Genomic DNA, 22,383 nt, shown 5'->3' on the forward strand with positions numbered 1-22,383 from the left:
CTCTAATCAAGTTCTTAGTTTTAACGTCTAACGCCGCGTAATTCCGGTAATTATCAGGTGTTCCATTTTTTCTGAATATTTTATACGCGGAGGCTCTCTCCGCGTTTAAATTTGTGCACTCTTTGTCCCACCACGGGTTGGGAGGACGGATGTTAGTTTTCGCGCCGGGTACACGTTTCGTCTGAGCTTGAGTCGCGGTGTCGAGAATCAAGCCAGCCAAAAACGTGTACTCTTCCTCCGGAGGAAGTTGTTGAGTTCTTCCAAGTTTCTCAGATATCGAGGTCGCATAGCTATTCCAATCAATATTTCGTGTGAGGTCATACGAAACATTGATTGTCTTCGATGGTTTTGAGCCGCTGGTGATTGATATTACGATCGGTAGATGATCGCTACCGTGGGGATCAGGAATTACCTTCCACGTGCAATCCAACCGTAGCGATGTCGAGCAAAGGGATAAATCCAGCGCACTTGGTCTTGCTGGTGGTGCAGGAATCCGTGTCATTTCTCCCGTATTCAAGATTGTCATATTGAAGTTGTCGCAGATATCATGGATCATAGTTGATCTGTTATCATCGTGAAGACAGCCCCATCCCGTACCGTGTGAGTTAAAGTCTCCTAAAACCAACGTCGGTGCAGGAAGGAGCTCTACAATATCACTGAGCCACCGATGCCCAACCGAGGCTCTTGGGGGAATGTAGATGGAAGCAATGCAAAGGTCCTTACCTTTGATTGTAACATGACATGCGACAACTTCAATACCTGGTATCGAGGGGAGGTTAATGCGATAGAAAGAATAGCACTTTTTGATCCCTAAAAGTACTCCTCCATAGGGATTATCTCGATCCAGACGAATAATGTTAAAATCGTGAAAGTTTAAGAGTATTTCCGAAGTTAGCCAAGTTTCGCACAATGCAAATGCGTCACATTTCAGATTGTTTACTAGAAATTCAAATGAATCTATTTTTGGGATAATACTTCTGCAATTCCACTGTAAAACAGTGATTAGATCCGTGACCTCGGTGGATGATTCAGCCATCGAAAGATACAATCGCTGGGGCCAATTTGCAGTCAACTGCTTCAAATATGTTTTTACTGTTGGCATGAAAGCAATTAAAATGCTTCTAAGAGGGTCTGAAATATTGAAAGTTGTAAAAATCCAGTCCACAACATCAGAGAACTTTATAAGTCCAGCACCTAGTTGGTTCTCTGGTGGATTTTCAGGGACGCTTGGGGATTTTTTAGTCCCTGGAAGCGGTGGGAATTCCATCTCGGAATTGAGTTTTCCGAGACCAGGAGCTTTTTGCTTCGGTGATTTTTCCCGATTCCCGTTAGCTGTAACTTTTCGAAGCCCTTCGGAAGACACCTTCGAACCCTTACTAGGTAGCTTATGAGAAGATTTATTCATTCTTTTCCTACAGCTATGAGGGACCGCTGAAGATGGACCTTCCAAAGGGTCGTCAGAATCGCTCTCGTCAGTTGACAAGCAGGCATATGGATTCGTTGCCTGTTTAGGAGGGGTGGCACTCTTAACCATCTCGGCAAAGGAACGCTTGGAGTGTTCCTTCAGGGAACGCTTCATCCGATCTCCTCGCAGTTTGTAAGCGGGACAGTCAGAGAGGTCATGCGGACCCTCCTTGCGGTAGAGACACTTTTCAGCATCCTTACCGCAAGAGCCGTCCGCATGAGCCTCCCCACAGTTACCACAACGTGGCTTATTGCTGCAATGGGTAGCTGTATGCCCCAATTGTTTGCAATTAGTACAATTCATTACTCGAGGTACAAACAGACGAATAGGCAGACGAACCCGGTCCAAGAGGATGAAGTTAGGCAAAGCCGATCCGGCGAAGGTCACACGATAAGAGTCTGATTGGGGATAAGACTTTGTTCCATCCCCTGCGATCGATACTGAATGCAATCGCTTGCAGTCCAGTATCTTGACGTTCTTAAGTGAGGGGTCCTTAAAACAACCCGCCCCGTACTTAAGAATGTCCTCGCAAGTCAAACTCGAATCGGTGACCACACCGTCGATTTCGACTTTGCGAGCTGGCACGTAGACGCGGTACTCCTGCGTAAAGGGATCCTTTTGTACAAGCTCATTAGCCTGTTTTGAGCTAGTAAACAAGACCCTGAGCTTGTCTGGCCGTATTTTATCAATACTTTTTATAGTATTATATCGCGAATTCAGGTCCCGCGATATTTTTAGGACATTTAATTTTTTTTCCTTAGACTTGGTCCGGAAATAAACCGCGTAAGGCCCGGCCGGGAGTGCAAGCCCATCGGGATAACTCTTTATGCGAGACTTATTGCTGCCAACAGAGGTCTCCATCTGATTATCGAGAAAGGGGGGGTCGGGATTTACATTTAACATGTTGCGGAGCTACCTCCGCGCAGAAATAAATTTATCGGGGAGAAACAGAACAGTCGAATGCAGGGAGGAGAAAAAAAACTAAATAATAATACTTAACTTAAATCCAACGGGGCAACAAAGGCCCAGCCCTCGTCGATCGGCGTATCGCCGCTTCGGTGGTGTGCAAAAAAACCTCCGAGAGGAAAAAGCACACTCTTTTGTAATCCGCTCAGTGATATCACTTACACCGCTGGAACTGTTCTGATCGATCAAACAATCACCGGCTAACGGTACTGTTTCGATCGTCCGCTCACAACAATGCACTGCTTCAGTATATAATGTGCATAAAATCTATCACGGGAAAAAGCACTATTGTCTATTACACAATAGAGATCTAGTTTTGATCGTCCGGTCACTTTATCACACACGGCACTGGATTTCAACGCTTTCGCAGTAAACACAAAGAACGTCCGTTCACTCGGAAGGTTGAAACGGCAATGAGGCAGCCATTTGAATGAAATTATATTCCACAATTAACCGAAAGGATTTTACTTTAATATGAAAAAATAAATTTTGAAATCGGATGAACCGTTTGTATTTTATTGCTATATATATATATATATATATATATATATATATATATATATATATATATATATATATATATATATATATATATATATATATATATATATATATATATATATATATATATATATATATATATATATATATATATATATATATATATATATATATATATATATATATATATACATATACATATATATATATATATATATATATATATATATATATATATATATATATATATATATATATATATATATATATATATATATATATATATATATATATATATATATATATATATATATATATATATATATATATATATATATCGTTTTAGATCACCAGGAGGAAAATTCTTTTTTACTTCTCTTCTCTCTCACCGCTAGTCTAATACCATAACGAAGTCGCAGTGAATCGATGTTACGCAGCGTGCCAGATCAATGGTCTATTAGAAATTTAGCAATAGAATGATAAATTGCTGGACGTTAAAATATTCAAATGACAGTGGCATCAATATACTGTTCTTTACCTGATAATTAACAATGAATTCATTTAAATATACTAACACACACAAATACAGGTGATCTAATCCCATATATGATGCAATTCATTAAGACTTAATTCCAGTTCGGTTTTACATCTGATCCATGTCAGTCGATAAAACAAAACCGCTTACGTTCGAGACAGAAGAAACTAAGTACAGTATTGTGTAGTGAACAATAGACCTCGAAATGAGTGAACCAAACGAACAAAAGGAAAAAATACAATTGTTGTTGACTTCAGGCAGTGCAAAACTCCACCTTCGATACGAGAACTTGAAGGTTTGCCTAAGGAGCAAATGCAACTTGACATTAAACGTGTGCATTTTTTTCAATGCAGTAAGACGAATAATGTTGTTTACATCCAATTTTATAAAGAGTTGGGTGCAATTCAGTTCACAAAAGACAATAACAATGTGCACTATATGGAGCACTAGAACATTAAGTACAACGTTCCAGTGTATATGAATGATAGTGCTATAGAAGTGCGTGTTCATGATCTTCACTCAAGCATCACCGATTCTTATATTCGCAAAACTATGTCCCAATACGGAGAGATTCTCTCTATCGAAAAAGAAAAGTGGAAGAATTTTTTCCCCGGTATTCTAAATGGCGTACGTTTATAACGCATACACTTGAAGAAGCCTATACCTTCTTATGTGATTTTCGGTCAAGATACAAGAATTCCGTGCAAATCACTTGTTACCTACGGCAATCAGATGGCCATATGTCAATATTGCCAAAAAGCTGTTCACTACGGTAAGCCATGTGATAAACTGGACAAGGAGACAACTACACCAAAGGACAACGGTGCTTTCTTCATCATTCGTATCCGAGCAGTCGTTCGCGATACACTTGTTGTTTTTTCGCTCCGTATCGGGACGGTATCAATTACAAAACCTCGAGTGCGAAGGTGTTTCCCTAGCAAGGGCTGGAGGAAACATTTTTTTTCTCTTAGATCTAGTGTTTGATCGAGTGATAGACCCCGGCAGCAGACAGTGGTGTACACACTTTGCTTGTGACCATTTCTACCTGTCGCTTCAATAGCATCGACACCAGCAGTGAGTGACTGGATCATCAAGCGAGAGAAATAATCCAAGCAAAGGACCAACTCACCCATCAGCTCAGCAAACCATACCGGTGAAGTAGTTTTTTTCATTCTATATTTCATTTTTTTCCTACTTCTCACTATCCTATCTATTTTTCCTATTTTCCTTGATAGTGTGGGAGACTTTGTTTCTCCTACACAGAAAATATGTCTTCCGATGAGGGGAACCTCGGGGAAGATGATGATAAATCTAGAGATGAGCAACGTTTGGATGAATATCCTGATAGTGATACATCTGAAATGAATATCCCCGCTACCGCTCTGGGAAAACCACCAATCCGTCGGAAGGTCTATCAGGATGACGGATCGGATGGCCCGTGGGTAGTATACTTCCGGCCCATAGCTAAATCCCTCAGAGTCCTCAATATTGCTCGAGATCTGACTAAACACTACTCGGCAGTAAAACACATGGACAAGGTATCTCCGAACAAACTGCGCGTTGTCGTGACTGATCTAAAACAAGCAAACGACATTGCTACCAATGAGATTTTCACGAGGGAATATCGCGTCTACGTACCTTCCGCGAAGAAAGTTTAACTGTCGAAGATCTGTTGAAGGATGGGATTGGCCGCTTCAAAAATCCCGACCTTCAAGATATTGGAGTGCAAGCAATTGCACTCTAAATCGACACAAGATGGAAAGTATCATCCATCAAACTCTTTTCGTGTGACCTTCGCCGGTTCTGCACTTCCGAATTACGTTGAAGTGGGAGGGGTTCGTCTACCTGTTCGATTGTATGTGCCGAAGGTAATGCACTGCTCAAACTGCAAACAGATGGGACATACGGCTCAAGTCTGTTGTAACAAACCACGATGTGGTAAATGTGGTGAGGGACACGGAGATTACTCTTGCAGGAAGTCAATCGAAAAGTGTATTTACTGTGGTGAGAATCCGCATGCTCTTTTTGAGTGCTCTAAATATAAGCAACGCGAGGAAAAGCTCAAGCGAACCGTGAGGGAGCATTCCACACGATCTTACACGGAAATCCTCAAACGAGCTACTCTACATATCTCTGACAACCCATTCGCTTTTTTGTCGACTGACGCTGATGCTTCAAATGACCCCGACGAAGGACCTTTTTCTGTTCAGCTAGGAACAAACAGGAAACGACCAATTATGTCCTCTCCTAAGCTTCCTCGCAAAGGTCTTAAAATACTGGAAACTAAAATATCAAAACGGAACCAAAACAACAATGTCACAGAGCCGAAGCCAATACCTCCTGGATTTCGAAAATCGAATTACAACCAGGAATTTCCAGCACTTCAGGGACACTGAAAAACCCAAGTAACCCCAAATCACAATCAGAAAGTCAAACAAATTCTGGGTTGCTGAAATTTTTTGATATCGTTAACTGGATATTAACAGCCTTCAATATAACTGATCCTCTTAAAAGTATTCTAATGGCTTTATTACCAACATTAAGAACATTTTTAAAACAGTTGACAGAACAATGGCCCCTCCTTGCAGCGATCGTATCTATCGATGGCTGAAATACCTACAGAAATCGAGAATATGATCACTATACTGCAGTGGAATTGCAGAAGTATCATCCCAAAATTAGATTCTTTCAAATTTTTGATAAATTCGCGTAACTGCGACGTATTTTCATTGTGTGAAACATGGCTCACTTCAAATATAAACTTTGACTTCTGTGGCGGATTGATCGCTCGGGAGAATGATGTTCTGTTTTTATAACTGTTTATTTCGATAGATGACGAGTTATTAAAATCCTGCGAAGGTGTAACATTAGTTCAACTGAGCGGAGTAGTGAATTGACAACTTACATTTAGTGTCTCCTAAGTGATTGAACAATCCTAGCCGATCAACAGTTCATTTGACGGACTCCTAATTGAGATTCAAATTTTAATACGCATATTCTACGTCTCATTTCAAATATATATGTTACCTTTAAGAATCAATGAATCGTCTAATTATATTGCCTGAATTCAGTTTCGGCTTATCTCTGTTAGGTTAGGTTAGGCTAAGTAATATTCATAATTAAAGAATAGTAATAGATCTAGATATTTCATTTCAATTACTTACTACTGTCTTCAGTATTTAACTTAAAGTGATTCGGTATTATTTCACGATATTTAAATAATAATATATATAAAAATTAAATCGGCCCGTGAACGCGTGGTTAACTTCACAACTTCGCCTGTCTTGATCGATTGCCTTGTTTATGAGATACTGACGTCGGTAGCTGTCATGCTGGGTTCCAGTTTTGTAAAGGGCGCGCTCGATCTTGATCGCTCACACTCCCCCCCGAGTACGTCGTACTTCTGGTCATGGCGTACTTTCTTCGCGCCCGATGTCCAAGACTGCCAGCTTGACTGCTGGCCTCTCGTAGATACCAGATGTTGTTTGTACAGTAGCCCACCTCACTTGACCGTCTTTGCTTCGCGCCGTTGATATTACGCGTCCCTTCGGCCAGCTATTCCGTGGATGTTTTGGGTCGACTATGATGACAATGTCGCCCTTTTCTATGGGTTTAGTATTTAGAAACCATTTAGTGCGACGAGTAATGGTGGGTAGGTAGTCGGTCACCCATTTCTTCCAGAAGTGGTTGGTGATAACCTGACAGGTTTTCCATCCATGTCTTAAGACCATGCTACTGTCGTCATGAGCAGTTCCTGGTTTCAAGCCAGAAGATGTGCCCAGCAAAAAATGGTTCGGTGTAAGTGCCTCACTGTTGTGATCGTCTATGGCCACGTGTGTCAGTGGTCTCGAATTCACTATATTTTCGATTTCGATGAAAACATTTAATAGTTCCTCGTCGTTCAGTTTATTTGAGGGATTTATTGCGTTGAGATTCCTTTTTACCGTCTGTATCAATCTCTCCCAGCTTCCACCCATATGAGGGCTCGCCGGCGGGATGAACTTCCAAGCTGTTTCTGTACTTATGAACTCTTCCATCATCTTATTCATGTCAACCGCTTCTAGCGCTTCGCGCAGTTCGCGACTTGCTCCTAGAAAATTCGTTCCATGGTCACTGAAAATTTCTTTGGGAGTCCCTCTTCTAGCCATAAAGTTTCGTAGAGCTAAAATGCATGAGTTCGTACTCATTGAATAGGCGACTTCGAGATGGATTGCACGTATTGTTAAGCAAGTCACCAGTAGGCCCCATCGTTTTTCATTTCTTCGGCCTACCGTTACTGAAATGGGCCCAAAGAAGTCGACTCCGACAAATGAAAACGGTCTTGAAAACGCAGCGAGCCGCGCGGCGGGCAAGTTACCCATCGCCGGGGCTACAGGAACGGCTCTTTCAATCTTACAGTGTTGGCAATTCTTCCGAACGGTGTTACATACTACCCGTAGACGTGCGATACGATACTTTTGAAGTATCTCATTCACTACAGTCTCATGATTTCGATGATGGAACCTTTGATGGTAGTGCGCTACTATCAACTCAGTCACGGGATGCCGTCTCGGTAAGATTATTGGGTTTTTGAAATCAAAGCAGGCTACTTCGCAGGCGTCAATGCGCCCACGCATCCTTAGAATACCGTGTGCATCAAGGGTAGGATTTAGATTGTTTAGTTCGCTGGTCTTTTGAATATTCTTACTACGACAACCAGAGGAGCGTAGAATGGCGATCTCATCCGGGAAGGCATCCATTTGAACTTGACGATAAATTACTGTTTCAGCGTGAGCGAGCTCATCTCGGGAGAGAGGACCATTATGTACTGGTTTGCCAGCAATTTTCAGCCGAGTGTTCGTTGGAAATCGCGTTATATAGGCAACGACTCTCATTAAGCGTTTCCAGGTGGAAAATTCTGTAAAGTTTACCAATGGTAAAGCGGTTTCATGAAGAAGCAGATGGGGGCGAATTTCCGTGTTTGTTGTATTGGATTTAGAATGCCGGACTGGCCACTCTTTTTCGGAGGACCAAAGGAACTGAGGGCCGCGAAACCATCGACTTTCAGTACTGAAGTCTGGTAGATGCTGCCATTTCGTTGCTTCGTCCGCGACGTTTTCACGCGTTGAGATCCACCGCCACTCGTTTATTTCAGTTGTTTCCAGTATTTCGCTAACTCTGCAAGCAACAAACTGGCTGTAGCGGCGGTGGTCAGACTGAATCCAGCACATTACGTCACGCGAGTCTGTCCAGAAGACACGTCTCTCGATTGTGATAGATAGCGTTTCGATGAATGATTTTGCCATGCGGCTACCTAAAACAGCTGCTTGTAGCTCTAGTCTCGGTATCGATACGTATTTTAGCGGGGCGACCCTTGTTTTTGCTCCCAACAGGGCGCATTCAATATTATTTCTGGTCTGGTCGTAGAACCGCAGGTATGCGACGGCTCCGAAACTCGTTTCGCTGGCGTCTACAAACGTGTGCAGTTGGACTTGAGTAGTACTGTTGATGGACGTAGCGGATCGGTAGCATCTTGGTATTCTGACCGTTTCCACCTGAGGCAAAAGGTTCAACCACGTACTCCACTTGACGAAAGAGTCCTTCGTGATGCTCTCATCCCATCCAGTACCGGTGCGCCAGATTTCCTGCAATAGTGTTTTGAGATAAACGAGATAGTGTGCTAGAAACCCTAGCGGGTCGAATATGACCATTAACGTCCGTAAAACTTCCCGTTTGGTCGGACTACGTGTTCCCGTAAGTAAAGCTCTGTCATGTCGCGCCCACGAGAACTTGAATTGGAAAGTGTCCGTGCGCGTGCACCACCATAGACCAAGCACTTTTTCTATGTCGCTCTCTCCTAGATTCAGGTCTTTCCCGAGCGCAGATTCGCTCACACCTCGTTCATTCAGAGCAGCTACGACGGTTTCCTTGTTACTTTTCCAATGACGGATTTCGAAGCCTCCGCTTTGATGAATATGTCGTACTGATTTTGACAGTCGTATTGCTTCATCTACAGTTTCAACGCTCGCAAGCATATCGTCCACATAATGTTTATGGATGATCGTGTTTACCGCCTCGGGTAGCGTATCAGCAAATCGCTGAGCGTTTGTATTTTTCACAAATTGGGCGCTGCTAGGTGAGCAGCGGGCCCCGAATGTCATGACACACATTACAAATATGCAAGGTTCTGTACTGGTTCGGTCGTTCCAGAAAAATCTCTGGCAGTGCTGATCTTCTTCATTCATATCTATTTGGTGAAACATTTCACGTATGTCACCTGAGATGGCCACGCGGTTTTCCCGAAACTGAAGAAGAACTGAGACAAGGGATGTCAGTTGATCGGGTCCTTTGAGTAAGGCGGAATTTAATGACACACCATGAGAGACAGCAGCTGCATCCCAAACGATTCGGATTTTTCCGGGTTTATTTGGGTTTGTAACCGGAAAAACAGGGAGATACCATATTCTTCGGTGTTCGGTGACTAGTTCTTCTGACGATAATTTACGAATGTAGCCCTGCTTTAAGTAGTCACTAATTTTTGCGTTGAGGGTGTCTGCGAGATTTGTGTCATGGCTCATACGTTTCTCTAAACACCGGTACCTTCGATAGGCCATAGATTTGCTCTCTGGTAGTCGCACATCGTTCGACTTCCATAGAAGTACGGTCTCATACCGATTTCCGCGTAAGTGAGTTCCTGTTTTCAGCAGCATCTTGGAGCGTTCCGTGTCGTTTGATAACAGTATTTTGCGAGGCTGAGATATTCCCATGCTGTCTAGAGAAAAATATTTTTTCATTAATCTATGTAGTTGTTCATCGTTTGTACTACAGTCGCAGATATGAAGGTTGACACTGGGGGGAGTATGATCAGATTTGCTGAAATCACCTCCATATATTGTCCAGCCTAGCCGGGTCTTAATAGCTATCGGTCCTTCTGTTCTACCTTCCTTGCTTTTCTGTACAGCTCCGACGCGTGCGTGCTGAACTCCAATCAGGATCCTGGGTTTAGCGTTTACATACGATTCAATTGGCAGTCCTTGCAGATGAGGATAGCGAGCGGAAAGTTCGTAGTAGTTAAGGGATTGCATTGGTAGGAGTAGCTCTTTCACGGTGCGGACCCCTTCGAGAAGAATATTTTTGTCATATGTACCGGTCACGTGTACGTTAACCGTTTCGGAATCTCTTTCGTAGCGCGTCTTGCCGCCTGTCCAGCGCAGGCACAACGGATTAGCTGACCCTTTAACGTCTAGTTCCTTGGCTAAATCTTGATCCATGAGTGTCAAAGATGAGCCGTCGTCTATCAGTGCAAATGTAGCAACACTTACTGAGGGCCCATGTAAAACAACGGGCATTATTCGAAATAAAGGTTTACCTTCGTTAGCACTGTGTACGTTGTTAGTTGTATAGGAGCTCGGGCACGGTGCGATGTCGCGAGAGTGATTGATTGGGAGTACCTTTTTGATGTTGTGAAGAAGTTCATGGTGTTTGAATGTGCAACCCTCGATGCCGCACAACTTTGTCGATCTACAAGTTCCTCTATGCCGCCGCAAACACCGTCGACAGAATCCGAATTCCTTTACAGAGGCCCACCTTGAATCGTATGTGAGCTCTCGAAACCGTGTACACTTCCCTAGATCGGGACAGTCGCCTTTGCATACCGGACATCTATTCGCTTCTATTACTCCTAGATGTGAGTTGACGGTTTTGCGGGGCAGCCACTCGTCTTCATTGTCTTCGGATGTAGCATCAATCTGATGTGCATTCACAACTGCCTTTTAGGACAATCCTTCATTAATTTAGCATCAGACATGGTGAACGGCATCACTCTACTCGCGCCTTCAGCTTTCGAGTACAGCCATGAACTGAACGCTGCTAGATTTGCATATCGTACTGTTTGAAGATGGGTTCCCCACTCAAGCCTCAGAAGCGTTGGTAGTTTGTCGACTAGCTGACGCAGTAGTGTTATATTACAGAGGTATTCTTCCATATGACAGGCAGCAATCGTGGTTGTTAAATTCTTAACCGCAAGAGCAAAGTCGACGAGTGTATCGAGCTTGTCGGCCTTTATAGGTGGCATCGCTGAAACCTTCCCTATAATAGAGTAGATTATTGCTTCTGGTTGTCCACAAATCATCTTGCGAGTGGAGATGACATCGGCAACATTTGAAGAGTGCAATAACTGGCTTCGAACAGCTTCGTATGCTCTTCCCTTTAGACACCTTTGTAGCCGTAGTATGTTCTCCTCGTTTGTAAAACCACACATTTCGGTTGATCGATTGAAGGACGACACAAAAACTGGCCAGTCCTCGGGATGTCCGTCGAATATAGGCAGGTCTTTCGAGACGGCTTGTCTAGCCGCCAACTGGCTCCTAGTCAAAAGACACATGCCAGAAGCTTCCATGTCGTGCTCATCGCGGGGGAGATTATGTCGTATCTCATCAACGCGCACGTGAGATGTGCCCAACTCGTTGTGAGGTGTACAGCGTCGTATTTCAGAGGCGTCCGCACGTGATGTCTTAGTAAATCCGCCCTTTGGGTTTTTAGAGATCCGCTTTGCGTTAGCATTTTTGTTACATTCCAGATTAGTTCTGCGTAACCAGTCCGATACCTTTTCGGTAATCCGGTCGCTGTCGCAGATGGAGTCTTCCTCCTTTTCTCTTGAGAGACTAGGGCACCTTTTGTTAGCATTATCATTACGTTCCAAATAGGCTCTGCGTAGCCAGTCCGACTCGCTATCGGTAACATCGTCAGTGTCACATACGGTTTCTTCCTCATCAATGATATTGGCCATTAAACTGTATTTCTTAACAAGGAACTCCGTTTCTATTTTTCGCTGCTCCTCCAGGTGCTGTAGTTGCAATTCGATCAATTTTTTACTTGATCTTCGCGACGACGGTTTGGATGAATACGACCTTCGTGAGTTGCTTTCTTTTGAACTTGGACCTGTAACTGTGATGAGCGGAACCTTCACGGATTTCTGTATCACCAACGGCTCACTCTGCTTTTCTGCACCATTTTTGGAGCTAGATTGATTGGTAGTTGAGTTTGGTTGCAGGAGTACGTTTGCGTCGTTGCATTTGTCACAGCTCCATTTAACATTCTCATTTTCAACTTCCCTTCCAACTCTCGCGCATCCGTAATGGTACCATTTGTCGCAGTCGTCACATTGTACCATTTGGTCGGTATCAGCTTTTCTACAGACCTTACAGCTTTGGCCGGGTGGTGTAGTATCGGCTGAGTTTCCAGCTGTGTGCTGTTTCGGTACTGCTCCAGTCTTGAGTGGTAATTGATTACCGTCTGCACTAGTATGATCGGTTTCGAAGGGGCCGACGCCTTGGTTGGAGCTGAGTTGTTTACCCTTACCGGACATTCTTGAATCGTCGATAAATGATTTTAATAAGATGTGGCGGATTGATCGCTCGGGAGAATGATGTTCTGTTTTTATAACTGTTTATTTCGATAGATGACGAGTTATTAAAATCCTGCGAAGGTGTAACATTAGTTCAACTGAGCGGAGTAGTGAATTGACAACTTACATTTAGTGTCTCCTAAGTGATTGAACAATCCTAGCCGATCAACAGTTCATTTGACGGACTCCTAATTGAGATTCAAATTTCAATACGCATATTCTACGTCTCATTTCAAATATATATGTTACCTTTAAGAATCAATGAATCGTCTAATTATATTGCCTGAATTCAGTTTCGGCTTATCTCTGTTAGGTTAGGTTAGGCTAAGTAATATTCATAATTAAAGAATAGTAATAGATCTAGATATTTCATTTCAATTACTTACTACTGTCTTCAGTATTTAACTTAAAGTGATTCGGTATTATTTCACGATATTTAAATAATAATATATATAAAAATTAAATCGGCCCGTGAACGCGTGGTTAACTTCACAACTTCGCCTGTCTTGATCGATTGCCTTGTTTATCAGATACTGACGTCGGTAGCTGTCATGCTGGGTTCCAGTTTTGTAAAGGGCGCGCTCGATCTTGATCGCTCACAACTTCCACAATTTTAACATTATACGCCTGGATCGAGGAGACTCCTATGGAGGGGTTCTTTTAGGGATCAAAAAGTGCTATTCATTTTATCGAATTAACCTCCCCTCGATCCCGGGCATTGAAGTTGTTGCTTGGCAAATCAGAATTAGAGGCAAAGATCTTTGTATAGCTTCTATCTACATACCTCCCAGAGTCTCGATAGGGCATCGACGACTGGCAGACATCATTGAACTTCTTCCCACCCGCGGTTAGTTTTAGGAGACTTTAACTCGCATGGTACGGGGTGGGGCTGCCTATATGATTATAACCGTTCTTCATTAATTTATGATCTGTGCGACAACTTCAATATGACAATTTTAAATACGGGTGAAATGACACGCAATCCAAGACCGCTTTTAAATTCATTATAATATCTTTTGCAAATTGCCATCCGATTTGAAATGCTTCAGAAAGTGATGAAGTCGAATTCATTCGGATGATCATTGATCGACTTCATTCGGATGATCATTGATCGACTTATGTAATGCGATTACAAAGAATGGGCTCTACATTTACAGGGTCCGCCATCTAACTTTTTTTTTAACTAGCGGTTATTTCAACATTGCTAATTTTAATGTCACTTCTGATTTGACAGAAACTTAGTTTTATACTTGCGCTGAACGAAAGTCGTTTTGTACACGCTTGAGGAACGCGTGAAAATAGTGCAGTTTTACTTTGAAACTGGGCTTGCGATTAGCTTGAAGAACACGCCGATTTTTGCAAAAAATCATCTTTTCGGATGAGGCACATTTTCATCTCGGCGGGTATGTTAATAAGCAAAATTGTCGCATCTGGGGGACGCATCCTCAGAGAGTGATGATTTGGTCTGGCGGCATCATTGGGCCATTTTTCTTCGAAAATGAGGCCGGAGCCGCCACGGTCAATGGCGAGCGCTACCGCGCCATGATTAGCGATTGGTTCTTCCCGTTACTTGAAGAGGAATACTTGGACACCATTTGGTTCCAACAAGACTGCGCTCCTTGCCACACAGTCAACGCTACGATCGATCTTCTGCGCACAGTCTTCGAAGGTCGAATTATCAGTCGAAATTCGAATGTCGTTTGGTCGCCTCGGAGCTGTTAGACTATTATCTTTGGGGGGCTGTCAAAGATAAGTGTTATGTGGACAAGCTAGAGCCAGTTCAAGCCTTGAAGGACAACATTCGTGCAGCCATAGCTGAAATAAAGCTGCATACAATCGAAAATGTACTAAAAAACTGGACCAACCGTATGGCGTACTGCAAGGCCAGCCGAGGCAGCCATTTGAATGAAATTGCGCCAGCCCGCTCTAGTGCGCTGGACTTATCCCTTTGCTCGACATCACTACAGCTAGATTGCAAGTGGAAGGTAATCCCTGATCCCCACGGTAGTGATCACTTGCCGATTTTGGTTTCAATATCCACTGGTGCACAAACACCGACATCAGTAGATATGACATATGATCTCACGAAGAACATCGACTGGAATTCCTACTCGACCGCGATATCCCAAGCTCTCGAAACGAAACAACCAGATTCGCTAGAAGAAGAATACAAATCCCTAGCTGACTTGATCCTCAACGCCGCGATTCAAGCCCAGACCAAACGAGTACCCAAAACTACAATCACTACGCGACCTTCAACCCCTGGTAGGATAAAGAGTGCTCAGAAATATATAAAACAAAATCATCCGCGCATAAAAAATTCGGGAACAGTGGCAAGCGCGAAGACTACGAAAAATATGCATAATTAGAAAAGACCATGAAAAATCTGATTAAAGCAAAAAAAAGGTTACTGGCGTCGGTTCGTCAATGGCCTATCTAGGGAAACATCGATGACCACTCTGTGGAATACAGCCCGTCGTATGAGAAATGCAACCACTAATAACGAATCCGTAGAATATTCAAATCGCTGGATATTTGACTTCGCCAAGAAAGTTTGCCCGGATTTTGTTCGGGAATCGAATACCTATCGCGTCGCGTCCTCTCGATACACTGAAAACGATACCCCCTTGGCTTCCGTAAAGGCAAAGGAACGAACGATTGCCTTGCGCTGCTTTCTACGGAAATTCAAATGGCATTCGCTCACAAGAAGCAAATGGCATCAGTATTCTTGGACATAAAGGGGGCTTTTGATTCAGCTTCCATAAAAATTCTCTCGGAGAAGCTGCACAAGCATGGTCTTTCCCCACTTTTCAACAATTTTTTGCACAACTTATTATCGGAAAAATACATGTTGGCGCTAGCCGGGACCCTACGTTGTGTTTAATTAAATCCTCACCAGGATATTTCTGCGAAGCGACGGCAGCAATTTGTCGGTCGATCTTACTTGCATTCGCACTGCAGTAAACCGATAGCGAACAGCAATGCAACTAACGGGTTCTGCAAACAGCCACAGCGGTCACCAAAGCAGCCAAAGGAGCAGAAGACAAACAGCCACAAACAAACAGCTGCACTGATAAAACTCACAACTGGATGAACCTTGGCGGACTCTTGCCAATAAAAAACTACACTATTTTAACGTTTGAGTCACTTTATTCACTGACTATTGCTAGTGTATTTCACTTCTGCTGTTCGATACACTTCGGACTTTATGACAGATCAAAAACGGTCCGATTCTAATGCAGGTTTATTTGAGACTGACTGGTCTGATGATTGTGAACAGAGCGAGAAGATAAAATGAAAAACTGAGTTGCCAGAAGGGCCTGAGAAACTGACATAATTCTATGAACGGTAGCACCAACTATCTGCAGAAGGCAGTGTTGGTAAACAGTGTCGTCAGTAAAACTAGTGCGACGCAACATACTCGCCGCCTTGAACGACTATGTTCAACATTAAATATACACATAATTCACAAACATTAAACTTACAGAGATGATACAATACACTTTCAATTCTTACAGGCTAACACATTAAAAATTTCAGCTTAATCTAATGAGGTATCCGAAATCCTTTGAACTGGCTGGAGATTGTTGCTAGTAGATTCTACTTCGGGAGCCACCGATGCACTGGGCAGCAAGCATATTTTACTGATGGGCCGATTGATGATACCTCGTACAGTGCGAAGCGAAACAACTCGTGTTAGCTTATCCTTTCCAGGTAATACCGCTTCGATTCGAGCAAGTGGCCAACGGATTGGTGGATGTAGTTCGTCTACGATGATGACCATTTTACCGGGAACAATTTCGTTGTTTCGTATCCATCCTCGTGTATCTTTCTGCAGTTCTTGGAGATATTCCTTCCGCCAGTGGGTCCAAAATTTCTGCACATGCAGTTGCAGTTTCTGGTAGTGGTCGAGTCTATTGACAGGTACGTTCTGAAGGTCTGGGTCGGGCAGGGCATACATCGATGATCCAATCAGGAAGTGCGCAGGAGTTAGGGCAGCTAAGTCATTGGGGTCTTCTGTCATTAGAAGCAACGGTCGAGAATTCATTATTGCTTCGATTTGAGTAAGAATGGTGCACATTTCCTCAAAAGATAAACGACTCGAACCTAGTTGACGGAACAAATGTTTTTTGGCAACTTTAACGGCTGCTTCCCAAAGGCCACCAAAGTGCGGTGCTTTCGGCGGTGTTAAATGCCAGGTTATGCCTTTTTCTGTGCAAAAGGCTGCGATTTCGTCCTGCTGAAAACCGTCTTTAAGCATCGTAAACAGTTCGGTAAGATCGTTTTTAGCCCCTTCAAAATTTTTCCCATTATCGGAATGAATGTGTGCGGGTCGACCGCGTCGCGCGATGAATCTTCGCAATGAACATAAAAAGGCCTGAGTAGACAAATCGCTCACTAGCTCTAAGTGAACTGCTTTGGTCGAAAAACACACGAATACGCACAGGTAGGCCTTGGCGGGAGCGGCACGTTTGTGAATAGGACGAAGATAGAGTGGACCGGCATAATCAACACCTGTAACACTGAAGGGACGACTGGGAATGACTCTCGATACAGGCAGTTGGCCTATTTGTTGCTGCGCAGGTACCGGATTGAGGCGAGTACAACGGAAACAATTTCTGACTACGTTGCGGACTAGTCTTCGACCGTTGAGTGGCCAGAATTCTTCTCGGATTGCTGTTAATAGCAGACGTCCGCCGCCGTGTAGTAATTTGCGATGGAAATCCTCAACTATCAGTCGTGTGAACGGATGGTTTGTTGGAATCAAAGCCGGGTGCTTTGCTTGATAGGGTAGCTGTGCGAAGTTTAAACGACCTCCTACTCTCAACACTCTCTCTGCATCTAAGAACGGCGTCATTTGGCGAATATGGGAACATTTCGATACCGATTTATTTTTATCCAACTGGTTGATTTCTGCGACAAATTCATCATTCTGCGCCAACCGAATGAGGAACGTTTTGGACTTGGCAAGCTCATTTACGGTAAGTGTACGGCCTACAATAACTTCGGGCGAGGTGGGCGGCTGCGTGCGTATTTTAGCTCGGGTATTGTTGACGAATCTCATGCAGTACCCAATGACATGAAGAAGACGGCCGTATGACGACCAACGGAGAAACCAGGGATGTACTGTTGGCGTTATTTGAGTAACTGCGACGGTAGTTTTGATTTCCAATTCCTCGTGTGAAACACTTGGTGGGATTGATTCTGGCCAATCTTGGAGTGGACGTGATAACCAACTGGGACCGCTGATCCAAATATCGTTTTTCAAAAACTCGTCAACCGACATGCCACGTGAAGCCAGGTCAGCAGGATTTTCACATCCGGGAACATGCTTCCATTGACAACCATGTGTAAACTGCTGAATTTCAGATACTCTGTTAGCCACATAGGTAGGCCAAACATTCGGTGGTGATCGTAGCCAGTGCAGAGTGACAGATGAGTCAGACCAAAAATATGATTCTGAAACGTTTACATCGATAGCTTTCTTTATGTGAGCATGTAGATGGGCTGCTAGTACTGCCGCACACAACTCCAAACGAGGAATACTTATTCGTTTCAGCGGAGCGACGCGTGTCTTCGAAGCCAGTAGTCGTATTTTTACTTTCCCTTTACTTTCACAGCGGACGTATGTGCAGGCACCGTATGCAGATATGGATGCATCTGCGAATGTGTGCAGTTGTACAACAGAGTCAGGTAGAAACGCGTATCTGTCTACTCGATGCTCGGAGATATTCGCCAATTCGAGGTAATACTTCTCCCATTTGGTTTTAATAGGTTCTGGAACAGGATCGTCCCATCCGCACGATAGCAGCCACAACTCTTGCATCAGTATCTTTGCTCGAACTACAACGGGGGCAATTAGTCCTAAAGGGTCAAATAGTTTTGCTATATCCGAAAGAATAGTGCGCTTGGTTGGCGGTTCATTACTACATCGAATTTGAGAGTCGAAACGAAGGTGATCGGCTTCAGGCTCCCAGCTAATACCAAGGGCTTCAATTGTCTCGTTAGGGCTGAAATGTAAAGCAGATTGAGTACCAATCTCATCATTGGGAAGACCTTGCAAAACTTCGAGCTGATTAGAAGTCCATTTTCGTAGTGTAAATCCTCCTTTGTGCAACAAGTCGCTCACTTCGGTGCGTAGACGGATTGTTTCTTCGATGGTTTGAGCTCCACCTATGAAGTCGTCTACGTAAAAACATTTTTTAATAGCAGCTCCTGCCAACGCGTAAGAAATCCCTTCGTCTTCGGTCAGTTGCTGAAGTGTACGAGTTGCTAGGTATGAAGACGGACCGAGACCATACGTAACAGTGAGTAGTTCATATGTCTGGACTGGTGTTTGATCAGAAAAACGCCAAAGGATACGTTGAAGAGCAGAATCGTCTGGGTGAATAAGTACTTGCCGGTACATTTTAGCGATATCACCGACGAGCGCAATCGGATAGGTTCGGAAGCGCAAAATGATGGTCAATAGATCGTCCTGCACCACGGGACCGACACAGAGAGCTTCGTTCAAAGAGAAGCCGGAAGATGTTTTCGCTGATCCGTCAAACACGACTCGAATTTTGGTTGTGGTACTTGCTTCCTTGAAAACGGGGTGGTGCGGCAGGTAGTAAGTTTGGGAATTGTTTTCGTCGTCCGCTTCAACCAATCGCATATGGCCGAGGGAGAGATATTCTCGCATAAACTGGTGGTATTCATCTTTGAGATTTGAATTTCGTTTCAAACGTCTTTCAAGTAATTCGAACCGTCGTAGCGCAGAGCTCTTCGACTCACCCAGCATCACGTTGAAGTCTGGCTTTCTGGGATATCGAACGATATAGCGTCCTTCGGAATTTCGAGAAACAGTTGACTGGTAACAGGATTCACAGTGTCTTTCCTCGCTAGAGTAGTTGTCTTTCGTAGTCAGCTCTTCAGTTTTCCAGAAACGCTCCAAACTGTCTTCTAACGATAACATCGAAACGACCATGCCGTTTGCTGTTGACACGGGGGTCTGTGTAGGAGAAACTTGGCTTGCTGATCCGACTATTATCCAACCGAAAACGCTATCAATGAGCAGAGGGAGATTTTTGTCTAGCTGCAGACGAGCAGCACTTTGGAAGAACGAATAAAAATGCTTTGCACCTAAAACCATGTCAATTGGTCGACTTTCATTGAAGGATGGATCTGCGAGAAACAAATCCTTCGGAATACACCACTCTGCAGTCGAAATATTTTGTGATGGAAGGTTCGCCGTAACTTTATCCATTACCAGAAAGTTTACATTGCATGTGAAATCTCCTTTTCTAGACTGAACTTGAGCGAAGACGGATTCACACACAGGCTTGGAAAGTTTGCCGGCACCCTGAACAGTTACATTCACCTTTTGCCTTTGAAGACGTAGAATTCGTGCCATACGATCGGTTATAAGGTTCGGTTGAGATGCACTATCAAGAAGTGCCCGTGCAAGATGCTCTACACCAAAGACGTCGATAACCTTCACGATCACTGTGAGAAGAAAAACGCTTTCACGTGGTTGATGAACTGCACTACTGACTTCAACTCTGGGACTCTCGGTGGCGGTAATAGTGGATTGCTTAAATGATTCAGCTGTAGAAGATCCATTAGACTGCGAAAAATTGAAAACTGGACTAGCTGGAACGGTAGGTTCACTTTCATGACTGCCTTGACTTGATCCGTTGGGATGCTCAGGGTGCAGAAATGTGTGATGACGACGATTCCACTTTCGACAATTAAAGCTCGACTGGCAGTTACGGACAATATGATCACCCTTCATACAATTGCGGCACAAATGATTGGAATTAACTAACTGCTGGCGTTCGCTCAATGAAAGTCGGTTGAAGCGCGGACATCGCATCAACAAATGATACTGGTTGCATAGGATGCACTTCTCAACAGAATCCGTCACTGCTGAATTAGCTGTAGAGGCACAAGACGAAAGACGGATCTGGGAATGAAACGATCTCTTCGACGGCTGAGCTGGTAAAGCGGAAGTAGACTGCGTATCGGGTATTCGATGATTCACTGAGATGGATTCCAAAACTCGTGTTCTGCGCTGAAGAAAATCGATGAGACAATTGTAATCCGGATTGCTGACGGTCGACGCATGATCCTCCCATGCCTTCACTGTATCGTCGTGCAAGCGGGTACAAAGAAGGTGCTCCAAAATCGTGCTCCAGTGCTCGGTTGGTTCTCCCAGTTGTCGAAGAGTTTTGGTGTGGCGTTCAAATTCGTCCACCAACCCGTGAAGTGCCGCAGCGGACTCGTTCTTCATCTTCGGAACATCGAATAGTGCCTGTAGGTGACGCTTTTTCAGTAAATAATCGTTGGAATACCTGCTTTCCAACGTTTGCCAAGCCAATAAATAATTTGCGGAGCTAATGCCAATCGATTCTATCAACTGAGCAGCTTCCCCCTTGACAGCTGCCTTTAAATAGTGAAACTTCTGAATATCTGGAACATCAGAGTTGGAATGAATCAACGCCAAAAACGTATCGTGAAACGGAAGCCATTGCATGTAGTCGCCATCGAATTCAGGCAACGAAATTGTTGGCAGTTTGATGCCGGAGAGAGTGGAGGAAACACGCGGGGGTTGAGGGCTACGATCGTTAGGAAGAGGAGTCAGCATAGAAAGTAAAGATGCCTTTATTTGAAAAAGCCGTGGCTCAAAATTAGCGCGCACAGCAGCATGCTCCGCCTTACCCTCTTGATCTGTTTCGTTGTCTTCTAGTTGCGCTTGAACTGACTCCAAATTGTTCCAAACGCTGGTGATGTACTCCAGCCTCAACGGTACCTGCGATTCGTCCCTCGCAGCAACGTACTCCTCGGCAAAAACCTCTGCCCGACCCAGAGAAGTGAGCAGCGTATCTCTTCGCGACAGTAACTGGTTCCTTTGTTGGTCGTCTGCCATTTTGTATGGCGGTAACGCGAAACGTGGTCCAATTTATACAAAGTTACCTGCAGAACAAAAGACCACAGTAGACCCACAGGAGGGTAGTAAAAACTTGGAAAGAGGCTCACCTTTTTCAAGGCAAAATGTGCCTTGTATAATATTTCAGCCAACAGGAACTTGAATTACTACAGTCCGTACAAACTTGAGATTCCAAAGCCCGGGACGGCTTCCGAAATCCAGTAAAATTTTCAGCAACAAAATCCGGTTATGTTACAAGTGCAGTGAAACGATGAACCGCAAAACAGATTTCCAGTAATCAGCCGGAACAACAGCAGCAGTAGCGTACAAAATGGCGCGCGGCTAATGGTATTCACTACGGCTAGGGACGCCACAGTGAACAATGGAGTGATTGTAACCGAATTACAATGGAATAATGGCGCTTGGTGGCCAACACAATGCAAACTCCACGAATAATGGCAACAATTGTTCGTACGAACAATTACAGAAACGTGTGATGTACATGCAACAAAGGAAAAATATCTAAAAGGCACCTGCGATACCCACGAAATGTATTGGACAGGTCGTTACCTTATACCCTATTATTTAGGCCTTGTACATATAAAGCAGCAAAGATCCGAAAT

General features: G+C 43.8%; 1 protein-coding gene across 1 annotated transcript; it reads right to left on the reverse strand.

Annotated features, from left to right (window-relative positions):
- Nucleotides 1-16,393: 16,393 nt before the first annotated feature.
- Nucleotides 16,394-21,760, reverse strand: LOC131429016 (uncharacterized). The gene has a single exon (XM_058593072.1). It carries the CDS (start codon nt 21,758-21,760, stop codon nt 16,394-16,396), a length of 5,367 nt encoding a protein of 1,788 aa, XP_058449055.1.
- Nucleotides 21,761-22,383: the final 623 nt, after the last annotated feature.

The sequence above is a fragment of the Malaya genurostris genome, chromosome 2 (assembly GCF_030247185.1).
Source record: "Malaya genurostris strain Urasoe2022 chromosome 2, Malgen_1.1, whole genome shotgun sequence".
Taxonomy (NCBI): domain Eukaryota; kingdom Metazoa; phylum Arthropoda; class Insecta; order Diptera; family Culicidae; genus Malaya; species Malaya genurostris.

Excerpts from the sequence above, each read along its gene's own strand:
- LOC131429016 (XM_058593072.1), bottom strand. The coding sequence starts at position 21,760 with ATGGCAGACGACCAACAAAGGAACCAGTTACTGTCGCGAAGAGATACG.